General features: G+C 43.2%; 2 protein-coding genes across 2 annotated transcripts; both read left to right on the top strand.

Moving 5' to 3' along the window:
- The first annotated feature begins 3762 nt into the window (after positions 1-3762).
- Positions 3763-8527, top strand: APOLD1 (apolipoprotein L domain containing 1). The gene is made up of 2 exons (XM_027721267.2): positions 3763-3809; positions 5983-8527. Exon 2 carries the CDS (start codon positions 5988-5990, stop codon positions 6726-6728), a length of 741 nt encoding a protein of 246 aa, XP_027577068.1. The 5' UTR covers positions 3763-3809; positions 5983-5987; the 3' UTR covers positions 6729-8527.
- Positions 8528-11512: 2985 nt separating this feature from the next.
- Positions 11513-21415, top strand: DDX47 (DEAD-box helicase 47). The gene is made up of 12 exons (XM_027721265.2): positions 11513-11614; positions 11910-12003; positions 13477-13665; positions 14371-14442; positions 14959-15077; positions 15592-15663; positions 15786-15902; positions 16066-16212; positions 16514-16651; positions 18023-18093; positions 18621-18750; positions 18844-21415. Exons 1-12 carry the CDS (start codon positions 11525-11527, stop codon positions 18964-18966), a joined length of 1362 nt encoding a protein of 453 aa, XP_027577066.1. The 5' UTR covers positions 11513-11524; the 3' UTR covers positions 18967-21415.
- The last annotated feature ends 482 nt before the right edge of the window (positions 21416-21897 follow it).

The raw sequence follows: 21897 nt of genomic DNA, 5'->3' as shown, positions 1-21897 counted from the left end.
AACTCCAGGCATCAAGAAGTCCACAGGAAAGAAGTCACAAGAAACCAGGTTACCTAATTTCTACTTTTCACCAGCCTACTAGGTTTCTTTGCAATTCTGAAAATATGGTAATGATTCTCTATTTTCTGTAGTCCTTGAGGGAATGGGTAGTCAGACTTGCTTATTGTGATGCTGTTGCTGCCACTGCTAAGACACTGAACAGAGAAAAGTCCTCTAGCAGCACTGGTCTCAGTAGAACCTGCATATGGCTGCACTGACTTATTGGTCAGCTGTGCCACAGGCAAGGCTGAAGGCATATAGGCTAAGTGGGAAGTTGTGCATCAGAGAAAGTAAGTCTTATGCCATATAGCCTGCACTGAAACATATAATTAAAGGTGACAAATGGCAGCATAAGCTGGTCTGTTTAAGTCCATTGCAGAAGTTCAGTCTCCATGTCCAAATAAATACTTGATCTCTGCAAACACTGCTGGCAATGTTTTGACAAGGCAATTTAGGATGGTATTTTTGTTACATGAATGCTTGCTCACAATGCAGGCACAGTCAATGCACTTGACTAATTTTCTACTTTAATGGAACTAACAAGAGGTGTTCCCATCCCACGGGTTTTTTTGTTCCCCTCACCCTGCTCTGCTCTTTGCAGCTTTCTTCAAACAAGTCCCACACACACCAATGACCAGACCCCAGAGCAACCTGTCTCATTCTGGAATGCTTTCAAAAAATTAATTTGGATCAATTGGTAAGGTTACTAAAAGCTGAGGCAGCCCTTTTAGTTCCAGTTTGCTTGCTTTGTTTAAGTTTAGGCCTATTCAAATTTCCACTGAATCTGAATTAATATATTGCTATGAAGAGTTAAAATTTGTCTTTGTTTCATTTGAAAAATAAAATAAAATAAAAAAAAGAGACAGCTTTTAGCTCCAGGATGCAGCAGTTAAGGTTGAAAGCATCAAAAATTACAAAAATCCCCTGTTAAAAAGATGGTATTTAAATGTAAATTTACTCAAATTTTCTCAATTATTTGATCAAAACAATGTTAATAAAAGAAGTGTATATTTGAAATGCCAGCTTCAAATGTTTCACATTTGCATTCAAATGTTACATTGCAGTTGCTCCAAACAGCTTCAGATCAAACACTTCTGCAATATATCCCTTCTGCTGGAGAGAAAAAGAGCATAAAGACCAGTCCTTTCTGCCAAAATCCACTGAAAGGAAAAGAGCTGAGGCAATAAAACATCCTTCCTTCCCTTTTCTGGTCACCTGCTCCCACAAAATATCCTCATGCATTTCAAGAGGATGTGGCTAGATGGGAAAGGGTGGAGCAGAGGTACAAATTTTGGCCAGAGTTGTGAACCACCTGCTGTGCCCCTTCCACCATCAAGTCCAAGTGCTTCACAGGTCAAGAACAAAGCATCAGCAGAGGGTCTGGGTGACAGTGTACAGCAGGCAGGATGGTGAGGCTTCTACCAGCTTGCAGGACTGTGCAGTGAAGGTCAGACCTACCTTCTCAAGACCACTAGTCTTGAGATCCCTGATAAGCTAAGATTCACTCCAAGCAGGCCCCTGGGACCTACCGGTGACCCAGCACATGTGCTCACATCTAGGCAAATGCACGAATGGCACTAAAAACCTTTCAGTCCTTAGGAGGTGCTCAGAGAAGATGCTTCTTTCCCATCCTGCTCCCATTCCCGTCTGCTCACCTTTGCTGGAGCAGGTCTCTTTAATTATCAGTGGGAGAGAAGACCGGCACTGTCACCAAAGGATTGTTTATGAGTGCCAGCAGGCACGAGAACAGATCACAAAACATTGTAGTAGGGTAACTCCCTAGGAAATAAAGTTTTTTATTGTAATACATGTTTCTTTTTTAAAATGAAGTTGATATGCGTAGCTCCTCGTGAAATCCTTTCTTTCTGGGTATGCACCTCATTGTAGAGGTGGATTACGGGCAAACATTCTCTTTAGATGGTGAAGAAGCCCAGGATGATTCCTGTGATAAACCATACTAGGCTGAGACCAACGTCTTGTCTTGAGTGAGGTGCAGATCTTTCAGTGGGCAGAAAACTCCGTGAGGGAATACCCTAAAAAAATGAATTGTCTCTTCTGCACTCTAATCAGGTCCTTGCCCACACACGGAGCATCGCAGCAGTTTCTGGCAAAATTTTGCAGCTGAGTATATTGAAAGAGGAGCACTGGGAAAGGAAGGAGAGGATCCAAAACTGTCATCATCTTAGGCTCATTCTAAACCTTTTTTTTCCTTTTTTTCATTATTTCATTTTTACCAAAACTCACTGTCCTAACAAGGACATATCTGAAGGCACAGATTCTAATACAGAGGCAGTTACATGGAAAAAAAAAAAAGCCATATTCTATTTGGGAATGTGTGAAAGAACACTCATGTCTATCAACTGCAAACCCTTGCCAAGGCAGATGGGCTCCAATTCAAGCACACGCTTGCTAAAACAAAGGGCAGGGCTAAAGTACAGCTTCCTTCAAAGTGTCAAACTCACCTTCCTGTTAACCTGCAGTAGGTACAAATTGTAACAGACCAATATTGCATATTTAAGCACCTTCAAAACGACGCTTTCTTTTTTCATGTCTGTGACAGGTTGAAGTCACTCTCCAATGCTATTTATTTTTTCATTTGTATCTCATCTCCTGCAGGTCCTTCCTGACAAAATACTTAACATACTGTTTCACAGTTATTTTAAGACAATCAAAAACCAAGATGCCATTGAAATTAATAATCCCGGCCTTCTCCTCTCCCTGCCTGTAGCCTTTCAGTTCTTGTCCCTTTTTAAGGTCAGCTCCAGCTATGCATCTCACAAATTCAACAGTAAATCCTCACCACTCAGTGACAGCTACATAGTTTTCAGATTAGACAGGTTAGGGGAACCCTAGGGCACAGCCAAAGGTTCCCTGTTAACAGCAGTCCTGAAAAGTAAGAATCCGCCAAGGAGCAAAGTAGAGGACCCATCTTCAAGCACAAATGAAATGTCACCAGTACCACAGTCCCCCAGCACCACAGGCCCTGTGTCAATAGACCCATGCCACTTTGGTCTAAGGAGGGCTGCACCACTTAGTGCCATCCAAAAAGCTTTTCTTCCTGACTCCATCCAAAAATCTTTATTTGATTAAAACCGGCCCTATGGTTAAGAAACAGAGCAAAACCACAGGGAGATCACTCCTTTTGCAGGATGCTGCATGTTTTTGTCTTCTGAGGAGAAGAAGGGATGGGAATTTAGAGCAACAGCCTTGCTGTGGAACTGCTTCCCTTTTATGGAGTGACTGCTGTGCTCCAGCCAGTCACACACACAGTTGTCTCAAAGAGCTTGGATTTTAAAAGTACACTGGTCTTGAATGGAGTAGCTGGCTGGCTGATAGCCCCACTGGCTCTAGATGCGTGGTGGGGGGAAACTTCAGTCATCAAGCAATTGGCGGCTCTAGCACAGAGTAAAGTCAGTTGCTATTTCAGGGAGAGGAAAGGCAACAGTTCTCTGCAGGGAATGACTGCACTAGCTCAGTGCCAGGAATAGGCTGAGATTTTATTATTTTTTTTTTCCCTTACACTTCAGGAAAAGCGAACACACAATGTTCATTCGCAGGGATCATTTCCTGAACATGATGTGTGCTCGCTGTCCTGCAGGTCACTTTCCAGTGTGTCACATCCTTCTGCACAAGGGAGAACAGGAAATGGCAAACTCCCAGTATGAGGCAAAGCATTCCTGTTGCAGCAATTGGTCCGTGGGAGCTATAAATTGGTCTCCTCCAGAAACAGATCAAAATTTGTCTTTTGGGAGGTCAGCTGGAAACTGAAGGTAAGTTTGAACTAGTAATTTTTGGAGTCTCTCCGAGTACTGTATTAGGAAAGCGTTTGCAGGTTTTGGACTAATATATACCTTTATTATTGGGGAGATTTTTCTCTAAGACCTAGAGTTGCTTTTATTTTCCTTTGTGCTGGTATAAATTAGTGTATTCAAAAGATATGCATCACTACATGGTTTATGCTATATATTGAATGACTGTTCTACTAATGCAGTGAGATGGTTGCTGCTGTTACCTGAGAGAGTTCTTAGCAATTAAATTTTCAGAACAAATTGTTAAGAGGCTACAGGAATTGATATATATAATGATCATCATATTGATCTGTTATGTTATTGGTGATACGCTCATTGTTCATTTTATTGCTGGTATCCGTTTAAATTAGTGTTAGTCATTGTGCGTTCAGCTTTATCTCTTACCATGTGTAAAAATAATAGGATACTGCCCCCAGCTAAGAAAAGTACAATGTACCAAGTGATTCAAATGGCCCAGTGATACCAAGAGAGACTGGGGTCATTTTCCGAAGGGCATGGGGGAAAGCCTTAAAGGATTCTGTGTAAGATGGATTAGGACAAGCAAGTAGAAGGGTGAAAAATTGCAGTGAGAATTATATACTCACACCCTTCAGGATGGAAAGTATTTATGGCACAAAGTTTTCTCCTTCTGAAACACTGGGATTCTGCAGAATGAAGCCCCAAGGATCCAAACTATATAGTAAAACTTTGTGAGGGACCAGATACCTCCAGTTCACACAGTACAGAAGACTTAGAAGTGAAAAAGTGACTGCAGCAATGAACAGTTTTGCTCAGTTGGCTCTAGGTCAGGGTCTTTCTGCTACAGAAACTTCTTTTGGTTATAAGGGCATTACGGACTGCAAAGAGCTTTTTAGCCCTATGGCTAGACCTTGCAAGGTGCAGAGGCAGCATAGCTCTGTGCACAATGCAGTGTGTTGTGAAGAACAGAAGCTCTGCTCCCACCAGACAACTGGTGGTGCTACATCACTCCTGTTGACTCTCTTGTCTCAGTTTCCCTCTAAGCAGGGTTAAGGATGCTAGCTTCCTTTGTAAAGCATTTTGCAGTCCTAAAGTAACCTGAAAATGCTCATTTCTTTCTGCCTTTGTGACAAAGAACAAAGACAGCAAACAGACACCACCTAGTACAGAAACTCTGAAAATTCACCTTCTAGAAGGCATGACAATCTCCTGCTATCTTGCCAGTGGAGGTTTGCCAGCAGTTTTCAAGCCTTTTCTATTCACAGGCCCCTGCATTTCCCATTCCCCCATCCTCAAGGGAGTGTACACTAAAATTAGGCCTGCTTTTCTGATGTGCTCTTCATGAACCTTTTAAACAAGGTTCATAGGCCTCTCTGCCGCTGTCACTGGAGATCCATGATCACAGGTTGGACTAAGCACCAAAGAACAATGATTCCCATATTTGTCCAGACCCTGACGCCAGGTTACAATAGAAAAAAAATGCTGCAGGACCTTGAGTTATTTAGACTTAAAGAAAGGAAGGATGTTCACAATACCCATCCAAGGCATCAGTGAGCTGCTTACCTCCGATATGGAAAAGCCAGACCTTGACTCCACTCAGCAACTTCCCTCTGTCCTCCTTTAATGGAAAATCACCCCTAAATAAAAACCTGGGATGGTGGCTTTTACCTCCTTAGAGCCTGACCTTTCTTTTAAAAGATGCCTTTGTATATTGCAGATTCTCTGAATCCCATCACAGGGGCAACACATTAGTTCTGGCAGTATCACTACTCTGGGCACTGAGTCACTTAATCCCAAGGGAATTTCAGTCCCCAGGGTTGGAAAAGATGTTTTGTGTCTTCACACAGGTAATGGCAATAGCACCTCTGACCCCAGCCCTTAAGATATTTTAGTCTTTGCAGGGAACAAGAAAAACATATAGAAGTTTCTCTGTCTGAAAGTTACAATGGAATGTGTAATTAAATGTGCATGTGCATATGACCACGTGTGTGTACGTGAGTGTGCATGTGTGCACGTGAGTGTGCATGTGTGTGCAGATGGAAAACCTTTCTTGTAGCTGGGTGAAGCAACAAAAATTTGGCTGGATGCCATCCCTGAAATGATAGTCCAGACTGAGCACGTCTCATGGGGTTTTTTTGACAAAAATCACAACCCAGACTTCTCTTTTTCTGGACAGAAGCCATGGAGAGAAACAGTGCTGCCTTTCCGCAAGTGCTAGACCCCACACATCACTTCCACATAGCACTGCTGGATCAGAGGCGGAGGCTACGTGGCCAAATCGCTCACCTTCACAAGGCAGCTCATAAACTCAACAAGCTCCGCAAGAGGTCCCTGATTGCCAATGTCAGCGGGAGCACCCTGACTGCCACAGGAGCTGTCACAGCCATCCTGGGGCTGTCCCTGAGCCCAGTGACGCTGGGAGCCTCTCTCCTGGCATCAGCTGTGGGTCTGGGCCTGGCCACTGCTGGGGGGGCCATCAGCATCACGTCCGACCTCTCCTTAGTGCTCTGCAACTCCCGGGAGGTGAGGAAGGTGCAGGAAATTGCAATGACTTGTCGGAAACAGATGAGGGAAATCCTTGGCTGCCTGGAGTTCCTTCGCCGGGGGCAGGGCCCGGGAGACCCTACACTGTGCCAGTCAGAGAAGAGGGCCTCCATCTCGCTGTACAACTCTGTCTGCTTCATGGTCTTCTGCGGCTCCCACAGCTTCCTCGTGCCAGAATACACAAAGGAGGTCACAAAAGTAAGCCAGGCTGTGCTGAAGGCCAAAATCCAGAAGCTAGCTGCCAACCTCGAGACCTGCACCAGGGCAATGGATGAAGTCTGTGACCTTCTTGAGTCCAGAACAGAGTTTTCCCCATGCACAAGGGGACTCAACTTGGGTGCTAAAACCACTGCTGAGATCCAGAGACCATCCAGCTGAAACAGTGTTTGGCTCATACTAAAAATGGGTTTGGAGACATTACATTATTAATTGTGACCATTAGCACTGCTACCTGTTGCTATGGTAAAATTTGTGGTGCTGGTGGACTCAGGTGCACACATCTCGTGTGCTTTATCTATATCTGAACACAAACTCCTTCCTGATAGGAAGCTAAGGATTACACACACACACACACACACACACACACACACCCCCCACCAACTGACAGCAGACACCTGAATCAAGTTGGAAGTTATGATGGACACATGGACTATGATGGACACAGCAGCAGATCTCAGAACCTGAAGGCTGGGGTAGGTGGATGTTCCTCAGACCCATGTTTCCCCAGCCATCTGCCCAACTCTGCTTCCCCAAAGCAGCAAAAAGAAGTGGGTCGGAAGGCTGATGAAATACCTAGTGCTGACTGAACCTGGTCTGTAAACAAGTTACAAATCCATGAGTGGTACAAGGACTGGGGTACCCTAAAAGTCCAGCAGCTGCCAATTTCCAATAGAGTACAGTCCTGTTACCAAGGTACATCTGGAAAGGCTGTAGGAAGAAGCAGCTTCAGATATGACAGAATGTATGGATGGTTCATCATCCTAGGGTGAAATATCAGGGCCAGAATTTGTTATCTCTTTTGAAGAAACCTCTCCAGACTGCAAATTGTGATGTTTGTGTTCTATTTATTTACATGAGATTATTTTAAGGTTTTGATATTGTATTTAAGGGTGTATATAGTTCTTTCTTTAAAAAGGATGTCTCTGCTCCAAAGGAAGGCAGATGTTCTTATAGTGAAAGCAAGTCTGTGGCATGTGAGAGCAAGTTATCTGCTACTTGGCTGTGAGAGAGGGCAAGTCCCTGTAAGAAAAGGAAAGCATGACCTCAATGCTGGTAGTTATAAAATAGGTGAAACATCGTCAACCAATGGCAACAGATCTTAGGAACCAAAGCAGAGAGAAAAACAGGTCAGTGGCCCTGGGATCAGTCTGCCTCAGGACGTTGGTAGAAGAAAGCAGTTACAAGTCTTGCAGCAGGAAGGGAAGCGTGGGTTGCTGTTACTGGTCTGAGCTGGAGCCCAGCTGTGACAAGAGCACAGCAGAGAGGTGGAGGTGCCATTCTCCATGCAGTCAAGCAGCCTGTGAGACCCATAGTGGATTATCTGTGAGGAATGAGGCAGCACTCATGGAGAACTACATATACTCCTAGCAATGCTTCCCAGGGAAGGCTTCATGTTAGAGAAATATATACTGGTACTAATACTCAAGAGGGGTACAGAGGAGTAGGATGATTCAGTGGCAGAGCAGGAGCAGGAGCAAGGAGTGGGACCCTGTTTTAAGTGACTGGTCCGCTAAATATGCCCTTTGTGATTTTTGACCCCTCTGTATCTCAGTTCCCTGTCTAAAAATGGGGATAGTAGCACTTCCCTACCTCACAAAAATGTTTCTGGGACAAATATTGAAAAGTGCTCAAGTACTGTGATGATGGGGATCATGTCAGTATCTGGAAGAGGTACAAGGAAGAGACCCTGAAATTAGCTTGAGGCAACTAAAAGAGTTAATGCAGAGATAACTCCACCTCCAAAAGCATGCCCCAGTGGATAAGGGAATCTTCCCTGCACAGGCATGAATCAAAATGATCAGAAGAACCCACTATGTAATTCTGTAACCCTACACAAATTCTTAGGAAGAGCAAGACTCCATCTCACAAAGCTTGAATCCTTGCCCTTTTTGTCTCTTATTCCCATTACATCAACATTTGTTTTCATACATCAGAAGAATAAAAGCTTTGGTCTCTAAGAGTGTGACTCAGATGCTTGTAATACCTGTGCCTGTTTATCAGAAATGAACACACACACTGCTGATTCGATTAAATGAATATGAAGCACTTTTGTGTCAGTGTCTCTCTGCACTGACATTCCCTGGCATTGAAGCCAGGGACCAATACGAGCAGTTCAGAAGGCAAGGATGAAGAGTGGGGTCATCAGCTCCATGCCACACACAGCTGGCATTAGTGTATGAGTGTATGTTTTTATGCCTGTGTGAATGCATATGCTGGTATGCACATTGCCCATGTACACCGTGGATGTTGGTCTCTGACATGCAAACACTGAGGTACTTCCATGTCAGCCCATAAGTGTGTTTTTGGAGTGTGAACTGCACACTATGCAAGGCAGACACAATGCAAAATTTTTCCTAATGCTTCAGCTTATCACCAACTAACTCTGTCAGATCAGTTACAACCTTAATGTGCTTCTGAGATGGCTGGTTTTATCATCACAGAGAAAATTATGTAACATATACTTATCCTACCCACTCCCTAGTTTTCTGGCAATGCAGTTTTGTCCACACAGGAAACAACACAAGAACAGCTCTAAATGAACCAATCTGATAGGCAGAGGGATTTGCAGTTGATAGCTTAGAGCTTCACCAGGGCTGGTTTGCTCTGCTCAGCACAGTCCTGCACTGCAATCACAGCCACTGTTTCTGCAGCTGAGAACAAATCAGATACTTTTGCTTCCATTCTCAGCCACAAAGGCAAACAATCATGCTTCTGTTCAGTTTTTCCCAAGGCTAATTGTTCACTCCAAGTCAAGATTTGGGTTGTTGCACAGTGCTGCTGTGAGAGTGTAATTGAGTTCAACATTCTCTTCTCAGCCACTCCCTCTCCAGGTTTGTTTGCTACAAAAATCCAAGGGGAGGCTCAGGCAGAAAGTGGGGCCCTTGGGCTTGACAATCTGTAATCCTACACAAAACAGAGGAGCTGCGAGACTTAATTTGTTCCAAAACCTGTCCAGTGCTCTTGGACAGCTTCTAAGCCAGGTGTTGCTGTGAATCTAAGGCTGCACTCTCACACTTGAGCTACACTTGATCTGTCAGCAGACAGGGCAGGAGGTGGTCAGATCTTCCTCACCAGAATATCCTAATAGCATCTCTCTGGGCATTTCAGTGGGTAGATAGGACCAATTACCACTAACTGTGACCTACTGTACACACTGTCCACCTTGTCTTATTATGCACCCCTCATGAAATAGCTGACATTGTATCCGCACTAAAATTCGTCTGCTGCAGATGCTCTCACCCTGTCCCCCCCAAGGAAGATTGAGCTGTAACATGCAATAGAGCTAGGAGCATATTTGGTCAAAAGCCAAGCTTAAAAGCCCTGGAGTGAAAATTTCTAAATCCTGTATAATCTACAGTGTCCTGTGCTGAAAAGCACAAAAAGGGAATTACTATTTAGAAGTTGCATATATATTTTATCACACATGAATGCTCCCAACAGCAGTTTAGGACAGGAGAAAACTCTCATTCAAACATATCTATTTACAAAAGGGAATTACATAAACTGGAGTTTCACCAGAATAAAATTGCTCCACCCTGCTCCCCACCACAACAGCACAATATTATATGGGCAATGAGTTCAACAAGCAGTGACTTCCTGTCACATCCCTGACTCCATTTCCTGAGGCATCTCAGTGACCCTTACAAGGGTTCATGTCAAAGTACTGGCCAGGCTCAGCCTTTAGCACTAATGATATATAGCAAGTTCATAGCTCAGACTGCTGTAATTTTTGAAACGTGGTCACAACTAGCATCTACACGGGGTGCTTATTGCTGTTTGTTTTAATTTATTATTTTAAAATCATTGCTCCTGAGCACAGTGGGATGCAGAAGTTTCATTCCACTCCTGCCCATGAATTGTTTCAGGTTTCCTCTCCTTTCCCTGTCATGCAGAGAGTTTGTTCATATCTTCTCTCACTTTCCGCATTGTTCTGGGAGCAGAGGAAATGCCACGCTTGGAATCCAGTGATACATGCCCAAATATATCAGCATTTCCACTGAGAGCACACCCAGATAGCCTTCCCAGAGAGAGGGAGGCCTGCTCAGACATTCAGTCATGAGTTTCATTTTGCAGCCAGCTCTGCTGTCCTTTTGAAGCCTGAGCTCTTGCATAGGTTATCTTTCTTTTCCCTAAAACAAAGGAAACTCACCTAGCTGCAAGGTTGCCGTGCTGCAATCAGCACTGGGACACAGATCAGAGGCTACACCCAGAGCACATGGAAACCAATGAGCCAAGAAACTTCCATCAAGAAATGATATTTTGATGCTGCGCTCCCTGGAAGGTCAATAAATGCATCACCTTTTTCACCTCTCACTGTGCGCTTGCAGGCCTGAGTCACAACAGCAGTGGTCAAGAGAGCTGGGAGAGTGTTTACATCTACTCCCATCCCCTATTCTCTCATTTTATGCTGTGAGTTGCCATAGTTCACTTTATTTTGTATTTCTGGCACTTCGAAAATTCACACTGCCAATTACCATAAACAGGAAAACAAGGTGGGATAATGACAGTTCTTTTCTTTTCCCTTCTCTAGTGCTTCAAAATGTTTCATACCAGCGCTTCTGAAGAAGTTAATTTGCTCTTTATATGTCTTACATATGTAAGTTTATATATATTCTTGTATTTTTGTATATTTAGCAGCTCCTTTTGCGTTGTTCTTTCCCAGCTGCAGAATGTGTGAGCACAGAGCACCATCACCCACTGCCTAAGCAGTGCAGCGCTGAGCTTGCGGTCAATGCCGAACAGGAACGTTTTCATACAGCCAATTCAGCGTGCCCTTATCCCAGGACAGGTGCCTGTAGATCCGTAACTCCCCCTTCCCTGGAGACCTCTCGGAGTTTAGGGTAAATCCGCCCGCTCCGGCAGGCTCTTTCTCCGGAACTACAAATCCCATCACACCGCGAGGAGGACTACAGCTCCCAGCGTGCTCTGCGCCGCCACGGCGGGGACGATCCAAGATGGCCGCGGGAGAGGAGGAGGGGGCGGCGGCGGGGACGGAGACGGAGTCGGAGGCGGCGGTGGAAGAGCTGCGGAGCTTCAAGGACCTGGTGAGGTTGGGACAGAGCCGCTTCTGCGCCCGGTGCTCTTCTCCCGTCCCGAGGAGCAGCGTCCCGCCCCCGGCGCGCAGCTCAGGCCGTGGGGAGCTTCCCACGCAGCGCCGTGTGCGCGGCGGGCGGACACGTGCGGGCAGTCGATCTCGGTTGAACTGGGGGCCTGATGGGGTTGGTTTGTGCTAGAGACAAGCTTGGCTCTGTTGCAGCATGTATTTAACTTTAGTCTGTGATTTAATTTATGTCTTCTTGGGGATGTCTGTTTCCCTTTTCTCTTTTCACTAATGTGCAGGGAGTGACAGATGTGCTGTGTGAAGCTTGTGACCAGTTAGGATGGAAGGTGCCAACAAAGATCCAAGTTGAGGCTATTCCAGTGGCTCTCCAAGGTGAGCAGTGTGCTTCTTTGATCCTGAATCAGAGAATGTCCCAGGAGCTCTATGTGAATGAATTTTGCTGAGTGAGAAGGGTCAGGGATGAGAGTGTCCCAGCTTCTTCATCACTGAGGATCTCTGTTTAGAAGTAGTCTTTGTGTTCGTTCTGTCCCCTACTCAGGTGGAGCTTGGAATACTAGATTATCCTATAAAACTCCCTGCAATCCAAACTTTCAAGTGGGTACAAACATGATTTCTTGAGTGTTCACTCTTGTTGTGTAGTTCTGACACTCTGTGTTAAATAGGATTATTATGAATCATTTGAACTGTTAATCTGAATTGATAATTTTCTTTCTGAAATACCCAAGGATATGCAGGAAGCTTCCGATAGGTTTTGGACTGTGCCTCTTCTGATAGAGACCTACAGTGTGTGTGCATCTGAAACTGGAGATACTTTGGCTGATTCCGTAGCGTGTATGATCTGCTTTGCTGTGAGCAGGCAATTCTTTGAAATTAGATTTCTGTAATGAGTCATAACCAAACTACAGTGACTTTCTCTAAGCATCCTGAAATTAAAAGAAAATAAATTACTGAATTCAGCAAACATTTCTGCCTCTAGAAGTGTTTTATTTTAAAACAAAAGCCCCTAAAATACTGTGAAGCAGGAACAGAACAATGTAGTGACAGAATGGGAACAAACTTTCAGTATCTACTCTGTCCTAGTACTTAACTGTTGTCAGACTCTTTTATTCCACATATAAGGTTCTCGGGGCGGGGGGGGGGGGGGGGGGGGAAGCCGTAAAACCAACCAAAAGTAAGACTGCATTCCTGAGAAGTTGTCTCCAGTGTAAGGCCTGTTGGTAGCATGTTCTTCTGAGCTGTCCAAGCTCAGGAGGTCATAATGGATTCTACTGATGAATTCCACCCTGTTGCCTGCACAGTTTTTGGGCAAAGGAGCAAAGGACTTGCTGTTCTAACCCTTCCTGCTGCAAACTGATTTAGATTCATTAATCAATGGCACAGTTGTGGTTTGTGAAATGTGAGTTTGGTAGTGCTGTTGTCTTGTAGCTCCTGTGCCAAAATATCAGACACTGGAGTCTGTTTCCTTGTAAGTCAGTAAACAGACAGCGTTTGGACTAGAATATCAAGACAGAGCCATTAAGCTGTAAATTGACAGGCAGATTTGAGACATCATAAAATAAAGCTTATTTTAAAGTTTGTATGAAACCCTGTATATTAGCAGAAGTTTAACTAGAGAATTGAGTATTGAGACTGTAATTATTGTACAAATGAAATCACAGTCTAAAAATGCTTCATAATTGCTCTGAAATTCTTTGGTTTGACCACTTGTTCTTTTTTACGTTGTGTGTCTTCCTTTTTTTCTCTGTCCTTAGGGAATTCTTGTGCTTTATTGCATAGTACTTTAAAGGCTTCTTTCTCTGCTCTAGATGTGTAACAGTTTTTTGCCTTCCTTGCTGCTTCCTGTAGGCAGAGACGTCATTGGACTGGCAGAAACTGGCTCTGGAAAAACAGGAGCTTTTGCTTTGCCCATTCTTCAAGCACTGCTGGAAACACCTCAGCGGCTGTTTGCTCTTGTCCTCACACCAACAAGGGAGCTGGCCTTTCAGATCTCAGAGCAGTTTGAAGCTCTCGGATCCTCTATCGGTGTCCAAACTAGTAAGTAACTTACTAGTATTGGACCAGTTTTCCTGAAGACTAAAGTTAGTCAGGTCAGGATTGCAAAGTTAAAAATAGAGGATTTGTATGGAGGGTTGAACAAAAAGTAAGAAAAGCTTGTGATACTGGAAGACAGAGATCTGGTATCAGGTTTGCAAAAGAAAGACTCTATGGAAAGACCATAGAGTCAAGGAGAAATCTGCAGCTCTTCTGCATTTTATGTCTAAACAGTTAAAGATGGAAGTAGAAGAGAATGTTCTCAATATTAGGTTTGTGTCCAGTGAAATTGCATAGAGCTCCCTGCTGTAGTGTGATGTAGTTTAATATTTCTTTCAGACTGTCTGTATGGATTCTTTAGATACTCTCATTATTATTATTATTATTATTATATTACTACTAATAATAATAGCTTTATGGGTATTTTTAGAATTTCTAGATTTTTCTAGCTGAGTTAAGGTGCAAGGAATAGATTCTGCCTGTGAAAATAAAATACCTGGGGCAAGTAAGGACTTAATTGTATGGCATAAGAGGCCTGGGAAGGTCAGGTATGCTAAAATAAAGTGAATTCTTATAAATTCTCATAAAAATAAGTAGTCTTTCATTTGTACAGAGTTGTGGATGGTGAGGAGTAGGAGCAAACACTATAGTGCCTGTGGCTGACTGGTGCTACACTGAGGGATTCACTATATTCTGTTTGTCCTGCAGCTGTTATTGTGGGTGGAATTGACACAATGTCTCAATCTCTGGCCTTAGCCAAGAAACCACATGTTATAATTGGTAAGTTAATGTGCGGGGGATATGGAGTGTTAATATTATCAAACTGCGGTTACCCAAAGACAGACAGCCAGAAGGTTTTGTTAGAGTACATCTTTCATTTGCTTTTGTCCTGAAATCTCAGTATTGGTTTGCTAATGTTTCTAAAGTATACACCAATAACTTTGTTGCTACAAGCTCATTCCAAAGCATTCCTGCAAGACCTCCTTTGGCTTGTTTTTTCATTCTCCTCAAATGTTTTAAATCCTGGTTTCATCCATTGCAGTGTAGCTCATTTACGGTCTGTTGTGTGTTGTGTTTTTTTAAGGGGAGGACATTCTTCTGAGGGTCTGACTCCATTAGTCTTATTTCAAAACACTCTCTGAAGATGTCCTATGAAAGAGTTACTCCCACAAAGCAATCTGCCTTTACTTTTCTTGAGCAAAGAATCCCATTTCTGTAATGAATGACTGTCTTGCCTGTTTGGATCTTTCTTTTCCTTTGCTTTAATCCAATTTGCTCTCATGATGTTGTTGGTAGCAACCCCTGGCCGTCTGGTTGATCATCTGGAGAACACAAAGGGCTTTAACTTACGTGCTCTGAAATTCCTAGTGATGGATGAGGCTGACCGGATTCTTAACATGGATTTCGAGACAGAGGTAGGAATCTGCTGAAAGAGTTTGGAACACCAGATGAGTCCCTTTAAAATCTCTTCATACAGTCACATAGCAAACACTGAACTGTTCTCTAGAAATTATGAGCAAATTGTAACTAAGATCTGATAGCTGCATGAAATTCTGTGGTGGGAGTAGAACATAGGGGAGTTCTGCAGAGCGTTGCCAAGACAGTAGGAGGCATTTTGTCTCTGAAATCTACTGATTTCTCTGGAGTGCCTGATGTGGACACAGTTAATGTAGAACACAATCACACACACATTCCTGCAGAAACTTTGCCTGATATTTGCACTGTTATTGGACTTCTGGAATTCACACTGCCTAATTGTCAACAAGCTATCAGCCTACACCTTCCCTTTAGAAGAGGAAAAATTTGTTCCTACTGTATGTCTGCACATGCATTACTCTTCATGTGGATGATCATTATATTTGGGGGACGCTTGTGTCTTAGGTGCTCATAATAATTCAGTATTCCCATTTCCTTATCTCTTTTTTGCAGGTGGATAAGATACTAAAAGTGATTCCTCGAGACAGGAAGACATTTCTGTTTTCTGCCACCATGACCAAGAAGGTGAGAGCAGAGTACTCTGCTTTAGTTCTTCCATCAGGCTATCCTGTTGACTAAACTGTATTAATACAGGTTTCTGACAAGATCTCTGTCCATCCAGTGCTAACTTACAGTGATCTTACCAGGTTCAAAAACTCCAGCGTGCTGCTCTGAAGAATCCTGTTAAATGTGCTGTTTCTTCCAAGTATCAGACAGTTGAAAAACTACAGCAGTACTACATTTTCATCCCCTCAAAATTTAAGGTAATGCCACTTCTGTTTCTTCCCTTTTCTCATTATGTCTTGTCGTCTTCTTCCCACATCTGCCCAGTATCTTGTAATCTTCTGTGGCTTAGACTTAGTCTTTAATGTCGTACATGTGATTTTTTTTTTTTTTTTGGTAAATTCTCTCTCTATTTCGTTACAGGACAGCTACCTGGTTTATATCTTGAATGAACTAGCTGGTAACTCTTTCATGATATTCTGTAGTACCTGTAACAATACTCAAAGGACTGCTCTACTGCTCCGCAACCTGGGTTTCACTGCCATTCCTCTCCATGGGCAGATGAGTCAGGTATGGGCATTACCCCACAGAATGGAGCAGACAGGAGACTTGTGGCTTGGGAAATGGGCAGCACCATACTGAGTCACAGCTACCTTTCAGAAGGAGTACTTCACAGCTAGTGGACTAGATTGATCCCTAAAGATTTAACTAATGTGAATGCTGCCACTGATTCTGTAATATTTCAAAAAGAAATTAGAGAAGTGAGATTTTTGAGTAGTTTCTCCCCTGGTTCTTTTGTGCCGGTATTTCAACAAGAGCATATTAACTAGAATGAGTGTTACTCTCTCATTCCCTTTTTGTCCTCTTCCAGAACAAACGTTTGGGCTCTCTAAACAAGTTCAAGGCAAAGGCACGTTCTATTCTGCTGGCTACTGATGTTGCAAGCAGAGGTCTGGACATACCCCATGTAGATGTGGTGATAAACTTTGATATCCCTACGCATTCTAAGGTAAGCTTGTCTGTGTGTCTGCTGAGAGCTTCTGGTCACCAGGACATAGTGAAGGTAGACAAAGGAACAAAGACGTCTTTTTTCTGCTCTTCTGATTGGAAACCTGGTTCACACTTCTGTAGATTAGAAGGTGTAGTTCAGCCTCTGCAGCTGAGTTGGTATCTCAGTTTGGTTGGATGGCCTCATCTGGATTGTAGAATTGATCCCATACGTGAAGAGGGGAAGTGACGAACATTCTGTGTCTTTGCGTTTCTGTTCGGGGTATGCGTTTTGCCATATTGCATTAAAGAGCTTTGAAAACAGTTTTATTATTATTAGACATATTATTAGTCTCATGTGTTCCTGTGATCCAGGTCTGCCTTCATATTTTAAACTGTGTTTTAAAAAAAAAGAAAAAAAAAATTCTCCCATTATGTTCAATGAGCATTTGATCAAGAAAGGTGACTTACATTATGTTTCACCTTCATATCACAGAAGTACAGCAAACTGAAAAGAAAGTGAGTTACTGTCTTATAGAAAGTATAGGATTATATCAGGGATGTGATTGTTTCCCAGCCTGGTTCCAGAAAGCATACCATTAACATGCATTTCAGGAATTGCTGTTGTTGCTTACAATGATTGAAGATACTATACCTTGCAAACAGAAGAAAGCATGATCTTTCAAAGAACTACTTTTAGTGTTGTAAAAGGACAAACAAAAGAAAAAAAATGGAGGTGGCAGCAGCTTAAGTGATGTTATTACAGTTTTTGTGCTCTTCTTTCTCATCTAGCCCTGTCACAGAACACGTCCTTTCTCGTGATTCTTTCTCCACAGATACTGTATGGAGAAGGGAGTATTTTAATTTCTGTAATGCAGTATAAAACCTGGAAAACAGCCTAGAACCGTATTAACAGAAGACACTCAGGCTCTTCCAAATTATTCTCAATCACCCTCCCTTTCACTGTGCTTGCCAAATTTAAATCTACTTGTCTGAGAGTGTCTCTGGAAGATAGACTATGTCGAGCACTAGATGCTAAGACTGAAAATGCAGGCATGGGCTCACTGTGAATATTACCTTTCCAAGGAAGTGATACTGAAGTCTCAGCAAAGTCATGTATTGCAACTTTTGTCCTGCAGTCTGGAATAAATGGAGTTGGTCTTCACCTTTAGAAAGAGAAGAATTCAAATGTTAAAACCAAAGATATGCCGCAACAAGCCAGCATCTTCTCTAATTCTGATGCTGCACATGGTCCTGAGTGTTTAATCCTGGAGTATTTTCTCCCCATTTTCTTGTTCTTTCCTAAAGAATAATTGTGTAGGCTGATTTACCATGACACCTGTTCTGTGTTTGGTGAACATATCTTATTGCTTACCAAGAAAATTGTTTTCAGGATTACATTCATCGTGTTGGGAGAACAGCTCGAGCTGGAAGATCTGGCAAATCTATCACCTTTGTCACACAGTAAGTGTTAAAATTTGGCAGACTTATTCTTTCCAGCTCTATTTCAGAGCAGAAAATATCTGACCTCATCCTGGGTGAGAAGAAAATACTACTTTTTGTTTTGAGGTGCCAGTTGGTTTTATTTACTTAAAGGGGAGAGAATTCCAAGCCCAGTGTGGGGAGGGAGAAAGGTCTAGAGAAATTCTAGAAGCAGTCATGTAATGAGCAGAACTGTTTATAACTGAATTGTTATACATACATACGTTTTTATAATATATAATACAGCTTAAGTAGCTGCAGGGGGTGTTTATAATTACTGAACCGTTTGTCTGAAGAAGTCTTTTTCAAATCCTTCTGAACAGAGACGAGCTGAATAAGTCAGAGAAGCCACCCCAAACAGTGGCATCATTCAGATGCAGTTGAGTTGCTTGTGAGACCATCAGCACAATCTATCTGTGGGCTGCAGAGAAAGGATGAATTCTATGAGTGGTGACAGCTGAAGCACTCTCAGGAGGGCTGATTCAATCTGGTGTCTTGTCTTCTCGCAGGTATGATGTGGAGCTATTCCAGCGCATCGAACACCTGATTGGCAAAAAGCTGCCAGCGTTCCCCATGCAAGAGGAAGAAGTTATGATGCTGACAGAGCGTGTGGCTGAGGCCCAGAGAATTGCTCGAATGGTGGGTGCTGACTTTTTGTCCCTCTGCTCACTGTTGTAATCTGAATTTCCTCAGGTGCCAGAACTCTTGGTCAATCTATTGATTGCATTGCAGGAGCTGCGGGAGCAAGGAGAGAAGAAGCGATCTCGGAATGATAACGATGATGACACAGAAGAAGCTATTGGTGTCAGGAATAAGGTGGCAGGTGGGAAAAAGAAGAAAAGAAAAGCCTTCTAATTCGATATTCAAACAGACTTTTTTATTTTTCTCTTCATGGCTATATGAGCTGGCAAAAACGGTCTACCAGGCTATCTCCAGTGGATTTTTTTTCAAAACTACATGTGAACTTGGGTGGTCCATGAGGAAAACAACTTCTCTTCTGCTTTACCAGCTACAGACTGAGCTTGGACCATTGTGGTACCATAGTACCAGTCTTCTGTTCAGAGACATCATTAGAGACTGTCTGGACCTGGAAGCAGCTGTGGTCTGGCCCTGCTCATTCACAAAGAAGTGCAGTGTGACTGCAGCTTTTGCATTGCTGCAGCCTGTCTCACTACCCAATCTCACTGAGTGCATCTGGGGTCAGATAGATCTGTCAGAAAAAGTTAAAAAAAGTGACTGAGTTTTCACAGAGATGTGTTATGTGGAGAACTCCAAATATATTTTGGTTAATTTTAAAGCTACCTGGTTCTCCTTGTCTTGTCATTGACCTGTTTTGTTCAGTTTGTATATTTGCTCTGCCAGGTTTTTTTCTTAGGTCAATCTTAGCAATTCACATGTGACAATACCTTAGATATGTCAGCTGAAGAGTGGCCCAGCACAGGAGCACCAGTTTTGGCAGGAGGCTATTCACTGCTTGGAATTCCATCCAGAATCTGTAATGATTGACATGATAAGAAGGAAAGGTTTGGGGTTTGGGTGGGGTTTTTGCTGCTGATTCTTGTAGTACTTATAAACGAACACAAGAGGGGGGTATTAACATAGGAAAGCTGCTGACAAGCAGGGTGGTAAAGAAAAACGGGTATCATAGAAGTTCTGTTTCCCTAGTTATTTCTCTGTGTTAGGCAGAGTTCCATGCCATATAAGTAGACTCTTGCAAGAATGGGATAAGTGTACTTACCTTCATATCTAACCAGGTTAGTGCTAGTTCTCATTGGCAATTAAAAATTTCAAGCTGGATGTTTCTGCTGGTGGGCAGAGAAGAATGAAAAGCTCCTCTATATCACTCAACATGAGAATTTAATGTCCATTAGAACCACTCATAAACTGGATTTTCTGCTATGTGAAAAACAATGTTCACAATAGTTTTTTTTAGATCTAGATTGAAAATAGAAACTATTGCAGTAGTTGATGAGCACAGTGGTGCCCCTGTCCAAGCCATGGGCTGCAGCTTTTCCAGGAGTATGCGATGGGAGACAGTGGCAAAGGTTTTGCTGAAGTCCAGATAGACCACATGGTAATTCTGTGGGGCCATTTGGTAGTAAACCCCACAGGTAAGAGAATACAGCCCTAGAATGTACCCGAGAGAGAGGAATAAAATGAGTGAGCTTTGTGGGTGGGGATGCAAATGCTTCTTGCCCACAGAGCAAGGGAACACCCCCAACTGGTCTTCTGTCCTGCTGGGTGCTTGAACAAAATTTCTTATTCTTCATAAGCAGGACAGGGTTGGTTCCAGTATCAGCAAAGGAAACTTAAATCCTTCTGAGGGTCCTGGGACCCTGGGAAAGCTCTTGAGTGTTATTCCCAGCTACGTAATGGATGGGATGCATAGTCAGCCCTGAACCAATCTTGTAAGGTGATGTGAAGGGCACATGACTGCTGGAGGAGGTAGGGCAGAGTAATTTCCCTTCAGAAGTAGCATGATGCTTGCTTTAATAGCTTCTTGGAGTCTGTAGCATCTCTCTGTGTTCTTTCCTATATGGCAGGCTGCAACAGCAGCAGTCTTGCCCCTTGATGGGATCAAAGATTCTCTATCCCTCCTCTGCAGTTGCAAGAATATTGGAGGAGAGAAGTAGAGCTACTCATTGTGAAAGGTTACAGAGCCTCCTTGAGAGGAGTGACTCCTAGACAGCTGGCCACCTCCCTTGATTTGGAATGACAAGCCACAGAAGCATTTGGCGCTAGGAAAGCAAAGGTCTCACCACACCCACATTCTCACTGGTGCCTCACCTGCCACAGGTATGTGCGTTCAATTTCAACTAAAAATACCTCAACAGGTTGGAGGGGCAGGAAATGGGTATTTTATTGTGACTACTTCAGGAGGGCTGGGTCAGAGGGTGTTTGTATAACTGAAGTGGAATAGGGAGTGTCCAAAGATGTATTGGGTCAAAATAGAATCTGCAGCCAGCCCAAGCAAAATCTGTAGCTGATCTAATGAAACACGAGGGGAAAAGAATGAAGTGAGACCTGTCTCTGGATAAAAGTTCAGAAAATACCAGCACTGGTATGTGCATGACTGCATACTTTTGTACAACAACTGCTTCCAGTGTATTTGTTCAGTCAGGAGGACTTCTGACAAGCAGGTCTGAAGCACACCCCTGCACACCTCTTGAGTTTTGCGCAGCAGGGAGCTGAGTGGAGGATTAACCTTAGTGTGATGTAAGGTAGGATTGGGCTAACATAACCTGTCATGTTTTTGTAGTTGAAACTCAAGTGAAGTTTCAATAAAAGCTGTGTTCTTGAAAAACGTTCTGTGGGGATGTTGGCAGTTTGAAACCATTCTACACTTCCTAAGTTTGTGATAAGAAGGTGATTGTTTATGCATTTGTAACACATATTTTAAATTACGTTTTATAGTTTTGATTTTTCGTACTGCATAGGTGACTACTTCAGGCACTAACAAATAGGGATATAGTGGCTTTCATTTAAGTGTTCTAGACCCGACAGAAGTGGGACAATCCTTTTGAGGGGAGAAGTAAAATTAAACATTGATGTCAGTGTGGATAACTAACTCCAAGATAAGTGACGATAGCTGCAAAAAGGTAGCAAGCAATCCCTACAACCACACAGTGGTCCAGCGCAGAAGCTGCACTGAACTGACCTGTCTGAAGAGAATCTGGCCGTGTCAGTTCCTCAGTGCCATGCACCTGCTGCCCAGGGGCTGCAAGGGAAGACACGGGCCGGAAAGCACAACTGGGAACCACAGTGGGGAATCCAGGGCTTTTTTCT

Source organism: Pipra filicauda, unplaced genomic scaffold (genome assembly GCF_003945595.2).
Source record: "Pipra filicauda isolate LSUMZ 115617 unplaced genomic scaffold, ASM394559v2 scaffold334_size1588553_pilon, whole genome shotgun sequence".
Lineage (NCBI taxonomy): Eukaryota > Metazoa > Chordata > Aves > Passeriformes > Pipridae > Pipra > Pipra filicauda.
This window is presented reverse-complemented; position numbering and strand designations above follow the sequence as displayed.